The 22,481-nt window shown below is 47.5% G+C and overlaps 1 protein-coding gene across 2 annotated transcripts in view; it reads right to left on the bottom strand.

Moving 5' to 3' along the window:
• Positions 1 to 323: 323 nt before the first annotated feature.
• The window catches only part of Pbx4 (PBX homeobox 4), a 50,980-nt gene continuing 28,822 nt past the window's right edge, over positions 324 to 22,481 (bottom strand). Inside the window, exons 2-8 of one of the 2 annotated variants that reach the window (XM_038327149.1) lie at positions 18,807 to 18,880; positions 10,669 to 10,806; positions 10,130 to 10,320; positions 8,367 to 8,502; positions 5,147 to 5,282; positions 4,750 to 4,856; positions 324 to 449 (exon numbers count right to left, since the gene is read on the bottom strand). In XM_038327149.1, the coding sequence (XP_038183077.1) occupies positions 357 to 449; positions 4,750 to 4,856; positions 5,147 to 5,282; positions 8,367 to 8,502; positions 10,130 to 10,242 (585 nt within the window). In that variant the 5' untranslated portion in view covers positions 10,243 to 10,320; positions 10,669 to 10,806; positions 18,807 to 18,880 and the 3' untranslated portion in view covers positions 324 to 356. Of the gene's footprint in view, positions 450 to 4,749; positions 4,857 to 5,146; positions 5,283 to 8,366; positions 8,503 to 10,129; positions 10,321 to 10,567; positions 10,807 to 18,806; positions 18,881 to 22,481 lie in introns of both variants that reach the window. The other variant, XM_042054974.1, reaches the window with a different exon arrangement.

Here is a 22,481-nt window from a genome sequence, read left to right as displayed (position 1 = left end):
TTCAGGGGCAGAGGGCCATGGACAGAAGCTCAGCACCCCAGCACCTCTTTATCAGAAACAAATACAAACAGTTCTGACTGGAGCAGGGACCATGGCACTGCACCCAGGAAGTGTTAGAGTTGGGGATGGCAGCTAGGCTGTCACCTGTCACCTGGACAAGCCCAGATTGAAAACGCTGGAAGTCAAAATGCAGACAAGTCAAAAACTTTAATGGGGTGGCTTGGAAGGAAGCCTGAGACGAATGATCCACAACAAACAAGCAGCCAGGCCAAGGGTCTCACCACAGCCAGGGTTCCTGAGGTGACTGGCAAGACATAGGGCCAGTCACTCACGGTACTCAACCAGGGTCCCAGAACTTAATTAGATACACCTGAGTGGAAGCTGCCACAATTTCCAGCAGGTGGTGAGACTGGCTGTGGAGTGGTGGCCCTCTGCCAGCTGCCGTGGGTCTGGAAAGGAAGCGTGAGAGTGAGAACACATGACATCCTAGTCTTGATCCCCAAGGGCACTTACAACTTCTTACCACACAAGTTCCAGAAAGAGCTGGGCACTGAGCCCCGACCCCTCCATGAAATGCCTCAAAGGATGTCAGAACCAAGAGTCTACTAGCACAGTGGCTTATGACAGAGCCATGGCTCGTGGGCAACCAGAGGCTTCCTCACAGGGATGGCCTCCTGTGTCTGCAGTGTGCACAGGCACAGTACACAGCGGAGCTCGTCTATCTGAGGATAGCTGGACAGGCGTGCTGAGTCAGGGGACACTGTCCTCACACAGAGTTATCAAGCAGAGCAGGTGTGGCAGAGATTATGAGTGAGGCCGTGGCAGCCATGTGCTGAAAGCAGTCGGGAATGGACAGAGACCATGCTGCCAGGTGAACAGGGGGAAGTGTTGACTTGGGCCTGGCATGATGGTGTATTACTTTAATCTCAGCCTTCAGGAGGAAGAGTCAGGAGGACCTCTGTGAACCTGAGAATATCCTGGTCTACATAGTGAGTTTCAGGATGTCAGGGTTATGGAAAGACCCTGTCTCAAACAAACAATCAATCAATCAATCAATCAATCAAACAAACAAACAAACAAAGGATCTGCCTGGATCACATTTTAGCTGAAAATTAAAGGAGGATCTGTGGGAGTCCCCTGTGTACTGTGAATAAAGAAACTGCCTTGGCCTGTTGATAGGGCAGAACTTAGATAGGCAGGGAAGACTAAACTGAATGCTGGGAGGAAGGAGGTGGAGTCAAGGAGAAGCCATGTAGCCCTACTGGACACCAACGCCAGAACTTTACCCAGTAAACCACAACTTCGTGACAATACACAAATTACTAAAAGTGGGTTAAATTAATATAAGAGTTAGTCAATAAAAAGCTAAAGCTAATTGGCCAAGCAGTGATTTAATTAATACAGTTTTCTGTGTGATTATTTCAGTTCTGGGCAGTGGGAACCTCTCCTCCAAATTGGCACCAATGTGGCAAACTAAAATCCACTTAAAAACCTGAGAGAGCTTGAAAAGGAATTCTAGGCACAAAAATACATAGTTTACACTGCTTCCTGCTGTTTGCTGGTTGCATGCCTCAGCTCCTTTAAGGGCAGTTTTCCTGATTCAGTGGTAGCAGAAAAAAAGCCATTTTAAAACGACAGCTTTCTGGGTCATGCTGCCAGCGTGAACTCTCACTCTTTCTGGAGGTCCGGCTACAGAACATTTGACTGGGGTCTGAGAGCAGACTGCTACAACTTGCTTAATGGCAACATAGACTGGCTGTGTGCCTAAAACTGGGGCTATGAGCATGGCTCTTCAGAGGCAGCAAACAGCTCCACAATGCTAGACTGGGCAGGGCAAGCAGGCAGTGCCACATTTCCCCTAGCAATGCAGCAGCTGAAGTTCATAAGGAGGGCTTAGCATTTTAAGAAGTGCTCCTGGACAGTAAAGAATTACAGATTCACAATAGGACAGATTCAGACATAAAAGACCTTTAAATGGGTCACAGTGTTGGATGAATATAAGTAGGCTTGAGAGAGAGAAAAAGAGTACAGAGAATTATAAAAAGAAGTAAATGTTTTTTTAAAAAATAAAACAAAGTCTTTAAAGAGACAGAGTACAGACAGTCATAGATTAAAGGAGCAAAGATAAAATAAATATTAACTTGTAGAAAAAGTAATAGAGTAAAAACAAGCCACATAAAGATGGAAAATTCACAGAGTCTGGATTATGTATATTATTGTGTTATCTTTGACTTTTTTTGACTTCAGAGAGACATTTGATTCTGGAGACTGCTAAGCTAAGCATATATATATATATATATATATATATATATATATATATATAGTATCTTGAATTCAAAATTCGAGTCTAGGGCTGAAGAGATGGCTCAGAGGTTAAGAACACTGGCTGTTCTTCCAGAGTTCCTGAGTTCAATTCCCAGCAACCACATGGTGGCTCACAACCATCTAAAATGAGATATGGTGCCCTCTTCTGGCATGTAGGCACATATAGGCAGAATATTGTATAATAAATAAATAAATAAATAAATCTTTAAAAAATGTTAAAATTCGAGTCTAAGGATATGTTGCTTTGGAAAAGAGGGTCGGTCTTCTTTTGTTTCCACAGAGGATGAGAACCTATGCATTGCTTCCAGACTAATATGGTTTGATGGACCAAGACTCCATGAACACCCTAAAAAAATCACTTCGGCCAATAAACTGCAGGAAGCAGTTTGGAGAAAACTATACCCATATTCCCAAATATTGTTTATAAGTGTTTATTTACATTTAAAGGATGATATGCTATAGAGATTTGCATTGGGTATGGATCTTGGTTTACTGATACAAATTTAAGGTCAATTTTGTTATACTGTGTATATGTATTTCTGATTTTGATTAAGGTATTGTGTTTGTACAGCTTATTTAAAAAGTAAGAAATATAGGTCAATAGTTATCTGTAATAGTCAAGCGTGTTATGTTAGTTAATTTTCTAGATGTACAGAGATGTATTTCAGATACATATTCTTCAAAACTTTCAAAGACTACAGAATGGCATTTAAAATATTTAAGAATTTAGGACTTTTCATGATAGTGAGACACATATGCTCCTGGCAGCACCAGTTCCTTTAAGAGGAAGATGGACATCAAGGAGGCTCCTTATGGAGTTTGCTAGCCATTCGGGCAAGAAACTTCTCTTGCCTGGGCTGCTTGATGAACTGGACATGCAGGACCTGCATAGAAATGACTGCTGAATTTGCCTAAAGATGAGAGAATCCTTTGGGGTTCCTGCTTCATGAACGAGTCTGTGAGACATTCTGCAGGACACAGAAGAAAGCAACTAGTGGACTTTGCCATTGCAAGGCAGAACAGATCTTCAATTTCCTGCTTCATGGATAAGTCTGCTGGATACTATGGACCTGTAGGCTGAAGATGGATGCCCCAACAGTACAGAAGAACCTTGGGTGACCATCCAGGCAGCAAGATGTCTCTATCAATTCTAGAGTTTTGGAAGCTGTTTACAATGTACTTCCTGTTTACTTAGGTAACATTATATCCTTCTGGAGTCTTTGATGGAGTTGAAGAATTTATAGTTATAGTTACAGTTTTCCTTAGTTATTATAAAAGATAAAGTAGATATGTAATTTTACTATGTTAAAGTTAAAACCTTTTTTATTTAAACAGAAAAGGGAAGGTGATGTGGGAGTCCCCTCTGTATGCTATGATTATCATTAATGAATAAAGAAACTGCCTTGGCCTGTTGATAGGGCAGAACTTAGATAGGCAGAGAAAACTAAACTGAATGCTGGGAGGAAGGAGGTGGAGTCAAGGAGAAGCCATGTAGCCCCACTGGACACCAATGCCAGAACTTTACCCAGTAAACCACAGCCTTGTGACAATACATAGATTACTAGAAATGGGTTAAATTAATATGAGTTAGCCAATAAGAAGTTAGAGCTAATGGGCCAAGCAGTGATTTAAATAATACAGTTTTCTGTGTGATTATTTCAGGTCTGAGCTACCTACCAAGCTGCCGGGAACCAACAAGTAGCCTCCCTCCAACAAGGCTCAGGTGGGATGCCTGCAGGCACCTAGGTCTGAGCTCCACTCAGTGCTATGATTGACAACAGGTGTGCTGGGTCAGGGTGCGGGGGGTGGGGGGGGCAGGCTATTGTCTCGCTCCAATTCCCCCCTCACCCCTGCTGGTTCTGTTGAGGAGCATCTTAGCTCCAGGTATGTAAGCAGGCCCAGACTGCTTTGCAGCCTGCAGCTTGTGTTAGGCTAGGACTCATGGTGGTGGCAGGCAGGGCCAGAGTCAGCCAGGCCTGCCACTGTCCTGAGCTCCAGGGTTGGTTCTGAGGGGGCTTCTGGGAAGCCCACGGGACTCATGGGGCCATGGCCAGTGCCACCATGCCAGGCTTCACTCTGCTTATGTGGTGCCCTCACAAGTCCTTGAGGGGAGGCTTCAGCCAGACCCTCAGGACAGACTGGGAGGTTACAGGGCCTACAAAGGACTCAGGTGACACTCTGAGACAAAGCTCTTGAGGCTCTTGACTGTCTAGACCCCAGTTACCAAACCCCAGCCTGGCAGATGCTGCCCTTCCAGGGTGAAACCCCCTTCCTAGGTCTCCAGTCCCCAGTGACAGGTAGGTCTAAGTCCAGATGTTAAATGACCCCACTTTTCATTGGGGTCTTCTTTCCGAGAGAGGCATCAGGGTTCTTCTACTTCCTCAAAGCCCCAGAGGGGTCCGCGGGTGGCTGCAGCTGACTCACCGGGGGCTGGAGGTAGACTCCCCCAGGTGGAGGCTGAAGGAAGGCCAGGGTCTGCAGGGTGAGAACCATGTCACCTCCACTGGTCAGGGGAAAGGGGCCACAGGAACCTGTGAGAAGTAGGTGGAGTCAGGCCAGCATGGTGGGGTGGAGGATGATGGGGTGGGGGGTGGGGTGGGAATCACAGCAGAAGATGGGCCAGCAGTCACAGGGATTTCTGGGTGGCAATTGCCCAGGCCCTCATCACAAAAGAGTCTAGATCTGACTCCCTGGAGCATCTAACTGCCTGCTCATCCCCCAGCCCTGTGTGGGTGGCAGTGGCCCTTGAAGTTAAGAGGATGCTCTCGTAAGAGCGCTTACAGAAGAGAGCTTACAGTCGAGGAGGCCATGGCCTTGTCACCTGGGCTGGGCTGTCCCCCTGGGCCCCGGGCCCTGGTGGCCGTGGATGTTTTCTCAGTGTACATGGTGGCCTCTTCCTGAAACTTCCCTGTGTTCTTTTTGTACCGGATTCTTTTGTTGCCAAACCAGTTAGAGACCTGGGGATAGATAATGAATGCTGTCCTGGGGTGGGCCACACTTGCCAGGTGGTGGTGGCTGTAGTGGTGGCACACACCTTTAATCCCAGCATTTGGGAGGCAAGACGGGGGGATCTCTGTGAGTTCAAGGCCAGCCTGGTCTACAGAACAAGTTCCAGAACAGCCAGGGCTACACAGAGAAACCTTGTCTCAAAAAGCCAAAACCATACCAAAACAACAACAAACAAACAAACAAAAAGAAGTTGGGGGCTGGTGAGAAGGCTTACTAGGTAAAGGTGCTTGTTGCCTTAGTTCAATTGAACCTTAGTTCAATTCCTAGGACCCACATGGAGAAAGGAGAGAAACAACTGCAAAAGTTGTTATCCTGCAGTGGTAGGCACAAGAATTACCGCATGGGGTATACATACACACACAGTTAAAGAAATAAATACATAAATATAAAAATAATAACTACCACTACAATAAAAGACACTCAGCTTGATGGCTCACACCTGTAATCCTAGAGTGGGGAGGCTGAAGCAGGAGGATTACTGTGAATTCGAGGCCATACTGGGAAACATAATGAGTTCCAGTCAGGCTGAGCTAGAGTGAGAGCTGGTTCAAAACCGAAATCTAACCTAACTTAACACAACAGGAAAGAGGCCCCGAATAACTGCAGTTTCCAGAACAGCACAGCTCCCTGTTCTGAAAGGAGGGTGACCATCTTACTCACAGGCTTGGACGGTGCTGAGGCTACATCTCATGCTTACTGGTTTTTCTTTGCAAGATTATTTCATATTTTATGTACATGCGTGCTTTGCCTGAGTGTGTGTGTATGTATATGTATGTATACCATGTGCATGTCTGGTGCCCTAGAGGAGGGAAGAGGCACTGGTTATCCTGGGACTGGACTCAGATGGTGTGAACCGCCATGGTGCTGAGATCTTCCCAGCACTCTTGAAACTGACCAGCTCTCCAGCTCACTTCAGAACTACTACTTTCTCCTCCTTCTCCCCATCTCCTTCCTCCTTCTCTCCTTCATTCCTCTTCTTCCTTCTCTTCTTTTTCTAAACAGGGTCTCTCTGTGTAGCCTTGGCTGTCCTAGAACTCACTCTGTAGACCAGGCTGACCTCGAACTCACAGATCCTCCTGCTTCTGCCTCCCGAGTGCTGGGACCAAAGGCTGTACCACCAGCCCCAGCCCCAAAATTACTTTTGGAGACAAGGCTCTGTGTCACTCAGCTCCACTGGGTCCCTGGTTGCAGTGACCTTCCTGCACAGCTGGGACACAGCTTAGACGAGAGTGGAGTCTCAGTACAGATGAGTCAGGGGTTTCAGACACTGCTAAGTGGGAACGTAGGGCTCAGTGACTGGTAGGAAACAGCTTCCCACAGGGAGACCCCACCTCACTTGGAGGAGCAGCTATGGAATCAGTTCTAGGGGTCCCATTTGGAGACTCACCCCTACCCTCAGCTCAGCTCCTTTGTCGATCTCCCCTTGGGGTTTCCTCAGCTTGAGGTGATCCTGTCTTGAAGACATCCTGACATCAACAGAAATGCTTCTTGCCCTAAAAGTCTCTCCTCCCTCCTGACTTCTCCTGAGGCACACCACACATCATAGCCTACTCACCTGCACCCCAAATTCAGAACCTCACTTCAACTAATGGCAGACCACTTTAGTGGGTCCTAACATCTCATGGGTTTGACAAGGTGGGGTGGAGCTTCTAGCATACAACTCTTCTTCTGCGCACTCCTTAGGGCCCATGTCACCCAAAAGGAGAGCCCCTGAAACGTGATAAGGCCTTTAAAACCTGTTGACTCTGCTCCCTGGAGGACACAGGGAGCACAGGGGCACAGGGGTGAGGGTGAGGGAGTTGGGTTGGGGTGAATCTGCCTGCTTCTCATACTGTCTGTGGTGGTTTGAATATGAATGGTCCACATACACTCCTGTGTTTGAGTGCTTGGCCCATAGGGAGTGACATTATTAGGTGTGGCCTTGGAGGAAGTGTGTCATTGTGGGTGGTTTTGAGGTCTCAAATGCTCAAGCTATGCCTAGTTTGACATTCGTGTCTGCTACCTCCTTCTCCAGCACCGTGTCTACCTGCATGCTGTCACGCTTCCCACCATGATGAATGAAATGGACACACCCTCTGAACTGGAAGCCCCAGGGAAAAGTTCCCCTAGAGAAGCTGCGGCATCCGTGATGCCCCTTCACAGCAGTGGCCGGTGCTGGCCTGCGGCACTGTCCCTGCTGCCCACGCAGCAGCTAGGCTTACACGTCAAGCAGAGGTGCAGGTCCTTTCCCTTGGCTCTGGTCTTGCTCAGAGGACACTACAGCAGCCCCATTAAAAACAGTTGTGCCTGGGACCCCTGTGTGACCCTGGGCCACTGGCACAGAGACTTGAGCAGCCTGGGTTAAGGGCTCAGGATGATACCTAACGGGGTACACAACCTTTCCAATGGTGAAGCAAGGAGGACCAAGGCATGTCAGAGGGCTGTGGTGATGAATGTGCCAGTGGCCTTTGTTCCTGGCGTGACAAAGACAGGGTAGCTGTGCCTGTGTGGCCTGAGGCCTTGCCAGACCTGCCTCTGCAGCCATACTGACTACACTGCTCGTCTGGCCTGCCTGCTGCCTGAGCTCACCCTCATGACTTCAGGAATGTTCTCTCGGCATGCTGGCCTTTGCTCATGCTCTCCTTTGCCTCCAATTCCAAGAAAGACAATGGTGGTCAAGTGCCAAGCCACAGAGTCAGGAATCTCACTCCACCACATAACCCAAGGGAACTCACGCTACATATTGCTCCTGCAGCAAGCACATGGCTCTACAGAGCCTCGAACTCATACCAGCACCGGAGACTCCACATCTTGCCATGGTGCTCTCATATCTTCCTTCCAGGAAAGGGAGCAGAGTCCCCACCAATGTTCTAATTCTCAGTGCAAGCCATGCCAGGCTGACACACATGGCCAGTGCCATACATTATGTAACTTCTCTATGAGTCCTCCCCCATATTAAATAATGTCCCCAGGAGTCCTCCCTCCACATTAAGTAATGTCATCTAAAGTCTTCCTCATAAGACTTATCTTCTTCCAGGGGCAGGAAGGCTCACCTGGGACACCGTGATACCGCCCTTCCTGGCCAGTTCTTCTTTGGTCTCTTCGCTGGGGTAAGGGTTGCTCAAATGGGAGTAGAAATATTCATTCAGCACTTCGGTGGCCTGCTTGCTGAAGTTCCGCCGCTTCCGCCTGCAGACAGGGAGCCTCCGTCTGCGGTGTTCGCCATGGCCCTCACATCCATATCTCCTGGCAGTCTATGTGCGTGTGCATGTATGTGTGTGTACGAATGTGAAGGCCACGGTTGATGTCCTGTGCCCTCCCCTCTGTCACTCTCCACTAGTCTCTCACTGAACCTGGAGCTCACTGATCTGGCCGGACTGGCTGATCAGCAAGCCCCGGGGATTCACCCATCTCCACATTTTCAGTGCCGAGCTGCAGCAGCTTTATTAGTATATGTGTGTGTATGCCTGTGTATGTGTGTCTGTCTGTGTGTGTGTGTGCCGGTGTGTGTGTGTCTGTCTGTCTGTATGTGTGTGTGCCGGTGTGTGTGTGTCTGTCTGTCTGTATGTGTGTGTGCCTGTGTGTGTGTGTGTGTGTGTGTGTGTGTGTGTGTGCAGATAGGCAGAGGTCAGGAGACAACTTTTTGGCAATTGGTTCTCCCTGTCCATTACGGCTTCTGGTGTGGAGAACCAGACCAATCCAAGACTTTCTCAGAGACCCTGATGAAAGAACAAAGGGAACAATAGTTCTGTGTCCTTGTCCAGGAGTGGACTTGGAAATGCCAGTCTTATGCTGGAGCCAGTGCCTCAGAGGAGTCAAGGTGGCAGCTTCTGGGGACACAATATTTTCTCTTGGGCTTTGGTTGATTAAGCAGCTGTCTGAGGTGTCCCATGTTCCCTTTGCCAAAATTGTCTGATTTATTTCTCTGCTAAACCCGGCCATTTCTCCCCTGTAAACAGTATACAGGATGCTATACTTCTTAAGAAACCAGTTTAGCCTAAGTATCACTTATGCAAGGTCTCCTGGTCCCAGCCATTGCTTATTGCCCCTCTGCCACTCTCACACTTGACACATTCAGGACCCTTAGACAGGTTCCGGTCATCCTGGGAATCAAACTCAGGTCTTGAGACTCTTGCAATAAGTTCTTTTACCAATGGAGTCATCTTGCTGGCCCACATCTGCTTTTTATATGGGTGTTAGGTACACAAAACTAGGTCTTTCTGTTTGCATGGCCAGCACTTTACTGGCTGAGCCAACTCTCGTTCCTGATCTCCTGCAGTTTTTAGAACAGCAATGAGGGGCTTGAGAGATGCCTCAGTGGGTAATGAACAAGTATGGGCACCTGAGTCTGAGCCATATTTGTCAGCGGTTGCAGTGGTCCTGTGGCAAGATGGGCAGCACACAGAGCTCTCCTAGCCTGTCCAGCCTGGCATACACAGTGGAAAGCATCAGAGATCATGTCTCAAGCAAGGTGAGCGGTGAAGACTAATACCCAAGGTTGTCCTCTGATGCCCACGCTGGGCCATGATACACACTCACCTGCCATTCACACACAGGTTAAAACAAACCAGCAGTTAGTACTTTGGGTCTTCTCCCAGGGAAGGTGTGTGAGGCCTCGCTAGAGAACCTCTGCATGGATTTAAATCCAAGACAGGGCTGGGGTGGGGATCAGTGGTAGGGAGAACATCATTTAGTGCAAAGTCCTTAGTTCAATCTTAAACAAAACAGTACAAGACAGACACCAGAGGTAGCACTGATCTTGCTTAGAAGTCCTAAGAACCAACCCTTGGGGAACCCGGCGGCATGTAGCCCTGACCTGGCATCCAGGAGCCGTGAGCGCAGGGTCATGACAGCCTCACAGGTGCTCTGCTTAAGCTGCCTCTGGATGGCACTGAACTTGCTGTGGATGATGCCCACCATGTGCTCCATCTCCTTGGAGGACACAGGCCTCACCCTGCTCTGTTCCCGTAGAAGGTTGTTGACATGTGTGGTGAACTCACGACAGGCCTGCGATGGAAAAAGATAGGCCAGTCTGTGACTAAGCAGCCGGGTGCAGTGAGCTCCACAGCTGACCACATCTGCCACCCCCACAGGTCAGTTTCTGAAGAGTGAGGGAAAGGGCTTTCAGCCATCTCTGCAGTGACAAACTACAGTGGGCTGTCCCTGCTCTGCCACAGAGGAGGGGGTTAGCGTCCACATCCGACTGTGGCCAGTGCACATTCATATGAGAAACTCTTGCGTGCAGAAAGATCACCTGTTCATACTTCTCTAGCTCAGAGTAGTAAATCTGTCGGATCTGGGACAGCTTGGCCCTGTAGTCTGAGTGCTCAATGCTATTGTCATTTGGACAGCCACCTGGTGTTGCTGTGGTGCCTGCTGCTGCTCCTCGTCCTCTCTTCTCTGGCCTGGACACACCCTCAGCCAGCAGCATATTATCCAGCCTCAGGAGCTGAGTGTCGGGAGGATCCTCTTCCTCATGCTGGATGCTCATGGCTAGATGAAGAAGACAGGCAGATGTGTTTTTCACAGAGAAAAGTAGCCAGGACCAAATGGCACTGGAACCATGGCTGGGCATCATTTAAAAACATTTGAATTATGTATACATGTGCGCCTGTGTGTGCAGATGTCCTAGGAGTCCAGGCCAGGGTGTCAGATCCCCAGACCCGGCGTGACAGGCAGCTGTAAGCTGCCCAGTGCAGGTGCTGTGAACTCAACTCAGTCTCTGCAAGAGTAGGAAACACTTTGAACCTCCAAACCATGTCTCTAGCCCCTTTATTACCACACTGGATCAGAGACACCTAGGAACCTACTGGAACACTGACCCAAATGTCTTCAGGAGCACAGTCCTGGTCATGCAGAGGACGCCAGGACAGTGCAGCACATGTGGCCGGAACCTGACAGCCATGTGAGAACACAGCCAGGGCTGGGTAGGAACGCTGACATGCTGGGAGGGGCATGCTGGTGCTGGTGTGCAAGGCTGGTGAGAGGGCTCAGTGGGTAAAGGAGCTTGCTGCCAAGCATGTTGACTTGAAATCAATCTACATGGTAGAAGGAGAATCAAATCCTGCAACTCTGAGCTACATGTGCCTCTCCCTGCTGTTCTCCAAAGTAAACAGTGTGAAAAAGTATTAAAGATAAATGGCCTACCACTGGGATTGGGCACAGTATTGAACTGATGGGCTCTGCTGTGTCCACGTGTCTATGTCCTTGTATGTGTGCACACTTGCTGTGGGAGCACATTCTGCTCCTTCAGCCAATAGCCTTTAAGATAACAGTCCACTTGGGCGTGATCTCTTATAGTGTAAAAGCAGCGGTAAACGTGCACCTGCTCTCTTGCTTCAGGCTCCTGATTCCGGCTGCTAGATTCTATTCCTGTTCGTGCAGAGGACTGTTGTCTACGACAGTGATCTGTAAGTTTTTCCCTTAAATAAATAACCCTTTTATTTTATTTTATTATGGTGTGGGATTGTCTTGTGACTTATGTCATCTCTAATGTGTCTGTACATGCATATGTCCCTGTGTGTAAATGCATGCTTGCATCTGTGTCCATGTATCCATATCTGTGTCAGTGTTCATGAGTGTATATGACCATGTGTCCATGTATGTATGGAGGGTAGCACACCTATAAAGTAGAAAAGGAAATGCTTGATTCAGATGCTAGTGACCTGGCTTGTGTCTGTATTTCCTACACCACACACATTTGGTACAGACATACATCCAGGCAAATACTAATACACATAAAATGAAAAATAAGTCAGGTGACGGTGGTGCACACTTTAAAACCCAGCACTTGGGGGCAGAGGCAGGCAGATCTATGAGTTCGAGCCCAGCCTGGTCTACAGAGGGAGTCCCAGGACAGCCAAGGCTACACAGAGAAACCCTGTCTCAAAAATCAAACAAACAAAAGTAAATAGGGGGGCTGGAGAGATGGCTCAGAGGTTAAGAGCATTGCCTGTTCTTCCAAAGGTCCTGAGTTCAATTCCCAGCAACCACATGGTGGCTCACAACCATCTGTAATGGGATCTGGTGCCCTCTTCTGGCCTGCAGGCATATACACAGACAGAATATTGTATACATAATAAACAAACAAACAAACAAATAAATATTTCTTTAAAAAAGTAAATAGGACGAGAGGGAAGATGCAGCTCTCGCAGAGGAACCGACTTCAGTTCTCAGCATCCACACTGCAGCTCACAACCATTTGTAACTCCAGTTCCAGGGGATCCAATGCCCTTTCTTGGTTCCTTTGGGTACCAGGCATGTACAAGGTGCACAGACATACATGTATGCAAATGCCTATCTCTCAACTTAGAGACCTTTGTCCCATGTCTCTCATGACATATCTTGCCTCTGAATGGAAGGACAGCTCCCTGGCCAGTGGGCTGTGGGCATTAGGTCAGGATCATGGAGAAAATCCTTTTCTTGGTGGAGCAGAACTGAGAATCCCTTGCTCTCCTGCTGGCCTCACTCAAGTCCTGGAGGTGGGGCCAATGGTGCCCCAGCTTGCACTTCCCCCTTACTGTGGCACCGTGGCTACCCTGCAGTTGTCAGCTCACAGGAGGCTCCAACACTTTCTTTGCTTGAATACGAATCTGTCACTCCCCCGTCCCACTACAGCTGAAAGTATGCCCAGTTCAGCTACCCGAGCCTATGGCTCGAAGGCATGCCCAGCAAGAATGTGTGGCTCAGGCTGACCCTGCCACCTTCCAGGGGCTACCTGCACGTGAGCCACCACGAGTCCAGGGTATATAGGGTGAAGACAAGGGCTACAGTGTTCAGGCACACTGATATGTCCCCATGGGAACTGTTCAGAGTGAGAAGTCTGACGCACAGGGGTGCCCAGCTCCTGCACCACCTGTTTTCTCCTTCAGCTAACTGGGCGAAAGGAGCATCAGAAGTGACAGCTTGTCAAGACTGCAGTCATGAAAAAGTATCTTGTTTCTGGGTCTCATTTAAGCTCAGGCTCACGATGTAAACCAGGCTGACCTTGAACTCCCATGTCTGCCTGCATCTCCCATTTCAGGATTATTCCACACTTGGTTATTTCTGGCTTTTTGAGACAGGGCCTTGGTTTGTAACCCAGGTCAGTCTTGAACTAACTTAACTCTCTCTTTCTTTCTTTGAGACAGGGTCTCTCTATTATGTAGTTTTGGTTGTCCTGGAACTCAGTATGTAGACCTGGCTGGTCTCACACTCACAGAGGTCTACCTGCCTCTGTCTCCCGAGTGCTGGGATTAAAGGCACACCTGGCCAGTCTTGTACTTTTTATTCTCCTGCTTCCACTTCCCCAGGGCAGGGATCAGGTGTGAATATATATATGACACAAATGTCTCACAGAGTCTAGGCTCGTCTCCTTGAATGTGCTATGTAGACAACATTGAACTCTTTTTGTTGTTGGTGGTGGTTTTTTGTTTTTGTTTTTTTGAGACAAGGTTTTCCTGTGTAGCCAGGGCTGTTCTGGAACCCACTCTGTAGACCAGGCTGGCCTTGAACTCTAGAGATTTGCCTGCCTCTGCCTCTCAAATGCTGGGCCAGTCTTGAAATCTTGATTCCCTGAGGGCTGGATGACTGTGTGCCAGCATACATGGCTCACGAGTGCCAGGCAAGTATTCTACCAGCTGAGCTCCAGCTCCAGTCCAGAAGCCTGGTCCACACACTGAGACTCTGCTGGTCGGAGTTGTTTAAGGAAATCCAGCCTGGTCCACACAGTGAGACTTTGCTGGCCGGGGTTGTATAAGGAAATCCAGCCTCAAAACAATATCAAAACTACAAGGTGATGGTGCACACCTTTAATCCCAGCCCTCGGAGGCAGAGGCCAGCCTGGTCTACAGAGTGAGTTCCAGGACATCCAGGGCTACAGAGAGAAACCTTGTAATTAATTATACAAATAAGCACCAAGCCCCAGAGGCTATATATCTGAGAATATGGTGACAGAGACAATTTGTTGTGGGCAGTGGGCAGTCCACAAAGGGAGCAGAGGGGCACAGGTGGGCATTCAGTGCTGATGGCTGGCTGGTTATTAGGTACAATGTAAAATGGGTCAACAGGACACACTTTGAGAACACTAAAGAGCATGTGGCTGTCAACTGTACCCAGAGGACAGCCATGTGGCCATGTGTGGGGGTAGGATGGCATGTCCTCTCAGCTCACAAGCCTTGGGGATCATGCGCATGTTGGACCACACAGAACACTGAAGCAGCAGTGCCACTGGCAGTGCAGGGCGATCTGCTTGAAGCCAAGGTGCTGTCACCAAGAAGGTGTAGGTCAGGGGCCTAAGAAAGCCTACCTTCCAGGCTCCCATTTGCTAGGACCCAGAGTATCTGCTCCTCAGAATTAGATAAGAAATAGACTGGAGGAGCTGAGGAGACGGCATGCCTTGAAAACATGAGGACATGAATTTGATTCCCAACAACCACGTAAAAAGCCCAAGTACTGTCCTTGCAATTCAAGAGCAAGAGAGACAGGAAGGGCCTGCTGGCCAGCCAGTCTGGTCCAGTTAGGGAGCTCCAATTCCAATGAGAGACTGCCTCAAACTATAAAACAGAGAATAATAGAAAAAGACATTGTGACACTAACCTTTGGCTTCCACATATAACATGTGTACATACATACATACATGCACACCGCATGCACACACACCAGACAGGAAGGAAAGCTTGTGTAACACATACATTGAGAGTGGAGGCTTAGCAGGGTAGTGGAATGCCCACAGATACTCCTGAGATCTGTTCTGAGAGGCCCCAGAAGCAGTAATGCTCCAACAGCAATGACATGTACAGAGCCATGACCATCCCCAATGGTTCTCTGGACACAGGTACAGCTGGGCTGAGGCAGGATGTGAGGTAGAGAACCTTCTGGCAGTAAAGAAGAATGCCTTCAGAGGTCGAGAGATAGTAGGTCATGGGCCAGCTCTAAGGGCTTCCACTTCCCATACCAACATGAGTGACACCTGACACAACCAGACCCTGACACAACAGGACTGAGACACACTGAGCTGCATAGGGGCCACAGAGCCATGAGTCAGTCATCTACTCTCACATGGTTCTGGAGGCAAATGTCCTCGCCTTGGTTTGGAGACAACTCTTTTAGAGAGGGCTGTTCCAAGGCCCAGCCTGATAACTGCAGCTCTCACCCCTCAGTGAAGAGAGAACATAAAAAGCTGGTCAAATGAAGAGAACACTGATCAAAAGGTGTCCAGCCCCAGCTGACACAACCCTACACTGAAGAACAAGGGTAGATTGTAAGAGCCAGGAGACCAGCAAGCCTTCCTGTAGAATGTGTGTCCTACAAAGAACAGGAAAGCCACACCTATGAGACCATGATAATATGGCTGCTTAAACAGGACTTTACAAATAGATATGCTAACGTGTGGGGAAATCCCACAGGATCCCAACACCCCCCCAATAATAATTAAAAAGACATCATGAATTTGGGAGGGAGGGGGGAGTACATAGGAAGGGTAGAGGAGAGGGAGGAGAAAATGATAAAATTGAATTCTAATTTTAAAACTTAAATTTTGCCGGGTGGTGGAGGCGCACACCTTTAATTTCAGCACTCATGAGGCAAAGGCAGGTGAATATCTCTGGATAAGTTCTAGGACAGTCTGGGCTACACAGAGAAACCCTGTCTTAAAAACAACAAAACAAAACAGTAACAGAGTGAATACTTGTGAGCTATTATTTACAGGTAATTTACATTGGTATAGATTCTTTTATATTGATACAAAAAATTATATTAAATATGTTCCTATTTTTGTCCACAATATTTGTATACCTGGGCAAGGCTATTTTGTCATATTGTATGCTTAAAGCATTTTTGTACATTGAAACAATTTTAGGATATATTTATATTTATCATATTGCAATATACATTTCTACCTCTGAACAAGGTACTTATACATTGTTTACATTTTGAGGTCACTGTCCTCATTTGTTGCACAATTGTTTATTGTATAATATTCTAATATGAAGTATTAGTCTTTAAGTTATATAGATATTAAAAATTATAGATCAATAGTCATCTATGTTTGTCATACTTATAGTTAGACTAATCAGGTTCTTTAGATATATACTAGACATGTACTTATTAAATTTCTGGCTTTTGAAAATGCCAGCTTAGAATGCAAAAAGATATTGGGCCTTCAAAGGTCAGATCAACACCAATAGATGAATGGATCCTGCATACAATAAATGTTGAGACATTTGATTATAGGACTATAGTACTGAGGCTTGGGTAGGAGAAGCAATTTCCAATGGTATGAAGAGACACAAAAATGCCAAATGTTTTAATTGTGGTAGAATAGGACATCTGAGAAGGGACTGTAGGTAAGGAATTCCTAGGAATAATGTCTCTTCTGGGAATGGCAAGAATAGACGGTCTCAGACTTCAGAATATGTAAGAGGTGTGGCAAAGGCTGACATTAGACCAATGAATGCAGATCAACAAAAGACAGACAAGGCAACCTGATACCATTGGGAAACTCCTTGAGGGGCCTCTCACAGGCCCCCAGGTCAAACGTGGTCCAGTCATTCCCAGTCACTGTGGAAATTAAAAACTCCAGTGCCTACTGTACAAAAGCATCCTATTCTGGATGACAGAATTGACATTTCCTGCCTGAACTGACCATAGGACTGTGCTGCCCTGCTTGGCTTTTTCTTTGCACATGTATGTGTATATAGTATGTGTACAATGTGTGAAGGTACACTTTCATGTGTGTGTGTAGATCCATGGTTAGCATCAATACTTTTACTTGATATATGTGTATTGGTGTTTTACCTACACACGTCTATGTACATGAGATCTGCCTGCTTGCAAGGTGACAAGTCAGCTTCATATCCCTTGGAAATAGAGTCAGATGGTTGTGAGTTACCCCATGGGTGTTGGGAATTGAAACTGGGTCCTCTGTAAGAGCTCTTGACTGCTGAGCCATCTATGCAGCCCCTCCCCATTACATACGGAGCCATCTCTGTAGCCCTTCCCCTTACAGACTGAGTTAAGGCCTCTCATTTGAACCCAGAACTTGCTGATCTGACTAGTCTGAACAGACAGCTTGACTCTAGACCCTGTACTAGGGTTACAGTCAGCTTTCAGGCCCACCTCACTTCGACATAGGTCTGGAAACCTGAACTCCAGTCCTCATGCTTGCCTGGCAAGTGGCTTAACCACTAAGCTATGTCCTCAGCCACACCTTTTATCATTTCTGAGACAGGACCTCACGTTTCCGACTGGCCTAGAACTTAAGCTGTAACTTCTGGTCATCTTCCTCTCTCAGGTGCTGGAGTGCCTCCCTTTTTATTATTGTTACTTTTTAAATTTAATTTATTTTAATTATACTTCTTTATTTGTAAGATGGGGCATGCCATCATCATTAGACCCTCACCGAAGCTCCTCTCAGCTATTGTGCTGTTGTCCCGAGTCATGGAGATTCTGGGGTTTTTGTTCCATAGGACCAGTCCCTTCACACACTCCAGCAGGTCAAAGATGGGGTAGATAATAGAGTGAGCCAGCCCAAGGCCCAGGATGTGGGTCTGGGTGGTAGCTGAGCTGGTTGATCTGGGCCACTGGGACGGTCCCCTTCAGGAGATGGGCAGGGCCAGCTCTCCTGGGCCCATGCCATCAGGGCCAGCTCTTCCACACCCATGATGTGGGGCGGGGCTAGCTCTCTTGAGTTTGGTGTGGGCATGGGTGGGGGAGCAGTTCTCCTGTTGCAGTGACCAGTGAGGGGCCAGACCAGCTCTTCCAGGGCCAATGAAAAGTGGGGCTGGCTCAGCATGGCCCTTGGATTTCAACATGCAATGAAAAGTGGGGCTGACCCCCTGTGGCAACAGGGCCATGGGCATCATCAAAGACCCTAACTACAGCAGGACCACAGACCCAGACATGGCCCTTGGCAGCAGCCCAGGCCTGAATATCATTATGGTCCCAGTGTCAGAAAGGCCTTGGACACCAACGTGGTCTCGGGTGGCTGTACAGATCCCAGGCACCTACACAGTTCTTGGTGATAACAGGAGCCATGAACACCAGCTCAGACCCTGGCTGCTGCTGGGCTATGGATCCAGACTTGGCCTATGCAGCAACCTGGGCCTGGATGACATCATGGCCCTGTGCACCTTCTTTTTTAAAATTTATTTATTTATTATGTATACAATATTCTGTCTGTGTATATGCCTGCAGGCCAGAAGAGGGCACCAGACCCCATTACCCCATTACAGATGGTTGTGAGCCACCATGTGGTTGCTGGGAATTGAACTCAGGACCTTTGGAAGAACAGGCAATGCTCTTAACCTCTGAGCCATCTCTCCAGTCCCCTGTGTACCTTCTTAAACACAAGTATTTTCAGAGGCAGAAGACTTCCATGGGGATAACTTTGGATACTTGAATTAGGATAAAATTCTGATGTTTGAATTTTGGAAGGATGGCAGAACCATGTGCTGTGAGGGGCAGACTGGGGCAGCACATGAGGCTGGAGCCAGACAGAGTCCTGGAGAACCTACCTGTCTTTTCCTTGATCTCGCAGAGCACACTGAAGAGGGCAGACTTCATCCGATGGCAGTGGAGGGCATGCTTTCTAAAAGGCAGCAGAGGCATGGTGAGAAAGTTAGCTCATGAGGAGTTAGCAAGAAACCAGGCCCTGCCAGCCAATGTGACATTGGTCACACCCTGCAAAGACAGGGCAAAGTATGCCACATCATTTTGACTTTTGCAACATTAAAATAGGAATGTGCAGTCTGTGATGGGGAACTTTGATTGTCAACTTGAATGGATCAAGAAATGTTTGGAGTTGGGCATGGTGGCATGAGTCTTTAATTCCAGCCCTCTGGAGGCAAAGACTGGTGGATCTCCTAGTTCGCAGTTTGCCTAGTCTACATAGAGAGTTCCAAGCTAGCCAGCGTTACAACAGAAATGTTAGGAATGGCTTTCTTTGAGTCTGAGGTCAGGCAAGATAGGGCTGCATAGTGAGACCTTGTCTCAACACAGTCGGAAAGATGCCATGATGCACACCTGTCACCCCAGTACTTCAGTGTGAGGAGGACCGAGGTCAAAGTCAGTCTCAGCTATATAGTGAGCATTGAGTTTGAGGCCAGCCTGGGATCCAGGAGATTCTGCCCCAAACAATGTAAAGACTCCATAGAAAACAAGATAGCAGAGATGTCTTGGCCGGTAAAGGCCATTGCTGTGCAACCCAACAACCTCAGTGCAATCCCTAGAAGCCATGAGGAAAAGAGAGAACTGATTCCTGCAAGTTGTCCTCTGTCATCTCCATGTGTACAGCGGCATGCCCACACTTGTGCTTACACACAGAGAAAATAAGAAAATTAAACACAAACACAAAAGGGGATGATGAAAGGTTCCTTGGGTAGAGTCTTGCTGCAGATCTGAATTCAGTCCCTAGAGCCCACATGACAGCAGAAGTGGCTATCACCTGCCCATCCACACAAAATAAATGTCCTTTAAAAATGGAAACAAACAAGAGCAAAAAAGGAAATATCCTGGGGATTAAAGAAGCAGGCCAGGTGTGCCTGTGATGGCATTTCCAGAGTACAGCCTCAGGTGGGAACCTCACAGGACACTGACAGCAGTATTGGAAGGTGTGAATAGTTTGAAAAGTTCTGGAACTGAGAGATCCCTGGAGCTATGAGCCAACCTGACACCTTCCTTTTGGCCACCTGCTTCCAGAACTGTTCTGCCCTGAATGTCCTCTCTGTCATGGCAGAGACACTTTGTGCCAATTACATCTTCTCCTCCTTAAGCTGCTCACATCAGGCATTTCCTCCAGTTGTGGGGACCTCACTGAGTCCCACTGACCAGGGCAGCAGAGGTGTGGCTCAGTGGGAGTACCTATCCAGCATGCTTCAGGCCCTGGGTCCCATCCCCAGCAATTGAACTAATAAACTACCCAAACCAATTCTAATCTGGGATGGAAAAGAATAAAAAATAATTTGGTTTTCTAAATGGCTATATTCCTTTTTCTTTTTTCGGTTTTATGTGACAAGGTTTCTCTGTAGCTTTGGAGCCTTTCCTGGCACTGGCTCTGTAGACCAGGCTGGCCTTGGACTCACAGAGATTCGCCTGCCTCTGTCTTCTGAGTGCTGGAATCAAAGGCGTGCGCCACCACTGCCTGGCTATTTTTTATTTTTAATTTATGTGTGTGGTGTTTTGCTTGCATGCCTGCCTGTGCACCATGTGCATGCTTAGTGCCTATGAAGACCAGAAGGTATTGGATCCCATGGAACTGGATTAGAGATGGTTGTGAGGGACCATATGGGTGCTGGGAAACAAACCTGAGTCCTCTGGAAGAGTGCCCATTGCTCTTAGCACTGAGCCATTTTTCCAGCCCTGCATCAGCATTCTTCAGTAACACTAGAGTATTATAAATAGTAAGTAGCAAAACAACTATTCATAGGGCAGGTGAGATGGGTCAGTGGGTAAAGACACTTTCCGTTAAACCTAATGAACTGAGTTCAATACCCAGGGACCACATGGTGGAAGGAGAAACGTGGAAGCTCTTCTCTGACTTATACATACATACAAAGAAATAGATGTAATTTAAAAGTTGACAAAAACTGCTTACAAAACATCTGCCCAGCTTCAGGTGTTGAGTCGTGCAGCATCTTCCAGGACGTGCTGGTCCCACACAGATGTCCCAGATCTCATGAGGAACCTAGTGCCCGTGCTTTTTACCTCTGCTGCACTGGGGCAGGCATTCCTGGACCCAGGTCTTGTTGGACACTGAGGGACACTTTTTATAAATATTCAAAACAGCTCCTTTATACATAGATTTGCATACTGCCAACAGCTCATCAAGAAGACCAACTTCAGCCAGGCGGTGGTGGTGCATGCCTTTAATCCCAGCACTTGGGAGACAGAGACAGGCAGATCTCTGTGAGTTCAAGGCCAGCCTGGTCTACAAGAGCTAGTTCAAGGATAGGCTCCAAAGCTACAGAGAAACCTTCTGTCTCACCCCCCACCCCCCAAAAAAACCAACCAACCAACCAAACAAACAAACAAAAAAGATCAACTTCAGAGCTCGAGAGTTGGCTCAGGGGTTAAGAGCACTTTTTCTTTCTTTCTTTCTCTTTTTCCCCAGGATGTATCTGGAAAGAGCACTTACTCTTTTTTTTTCTTTTTTTCTTTCTTTCAATGTGGTTTCTGGGAATTGAACTCAGGACCTTTGGAAGAGCAGGCAGTGCTCTTAACCACTGAGCCATTTCTCTAGCCCAAGAGCACTTATTCTTACAAAAGACCTGGGTCCAATTCTCAGCACCCACATGGAGGTTCACCACCTCCTCAGGCACCAGACATTCATGCAAGACACTCATGCACACAAAATAGTAAAACAGACCTAAATATTTATTTAAAAAAAAGAACACCAACTTCAAGGTCAGAAGGTCTGTAAGCAAACTCACCCTCCTGTGCTTAGTGGCTCATCCAGGGCCTAAGCATGAACATGAGTTACACACTTCCCCAGTGTCCCACAGGTGTTTAGTACCTGCCATGTGCTGCACATCTTTCTATTACCACATTCAGGTTCTCATGTTTGCAAACAGGTATTCTCACCCAAGCCATCTTCCAACCCCTAGTTCGCTCTTCTGAAGTGTTTAGTTCTATGGTCTGTAGTACATTCATTGTGCAATGACTGCCATTAACTCCACATCATAGCCTGTCCTAACTGGTTGCTGGTCCATGCTCTCCCTGCATCCAGCAACCATCAATCTGTCTCTATATTTGCTTTTGGGGGGAGCTTTTTGCACAAGTGAATTATATAATACATGGTATTCTGGAATACGGCATGGACGAGTACTTTGCTCCTTGTCCTGGTTGACTAATATTTTATCATATGGACAGAGGACAGTTTGCTCAGCCATTTATCCACTTCCACACCTATTTTCTAACTCTTGTGGGTTTTTTTGTGTGTGTTTTGTGTGTGTGTGTGTGTGTGTGTGTGTGTGTGTGAGAGAGAGAGAGAGAGAGAGAGATCCTCACTCCCTTAGGGTAGTAGTCATCAAGTCCTAGCAACCCCCACAGAGTTAGAAGCACTAATATGTTTGAGACCACCCTTGGCTTGTCACAATGTGTGCAGGTCCTTTCTCATGACTGCTCACTGAGTGCTCTGAACCACTGAGCCATCCCACTAGCCTCATTTGCCCTTTTTTGAGACTCTCATGTAG

The sequence above is a fragment of the Arvicola amphibius genome, chromosome 4 (genome assembly GCF_903992535.2).
Source record: "Arvicola amphibius chromosome 4, mArvAmp1.2, whole genome shotgun sequence".
Classification (NCBI taxonomy): Eukaryota; Metazoa; Chordata; class Mammalia; order Rodentia; family Cricetidae; genus Arvicola; species Arvicola amphibius.
The sequence above is the reverse complement of the archived record's forward strand: the minus strand, read 5'-3'. Positions and strand labels throughout refer to the sequence as shown.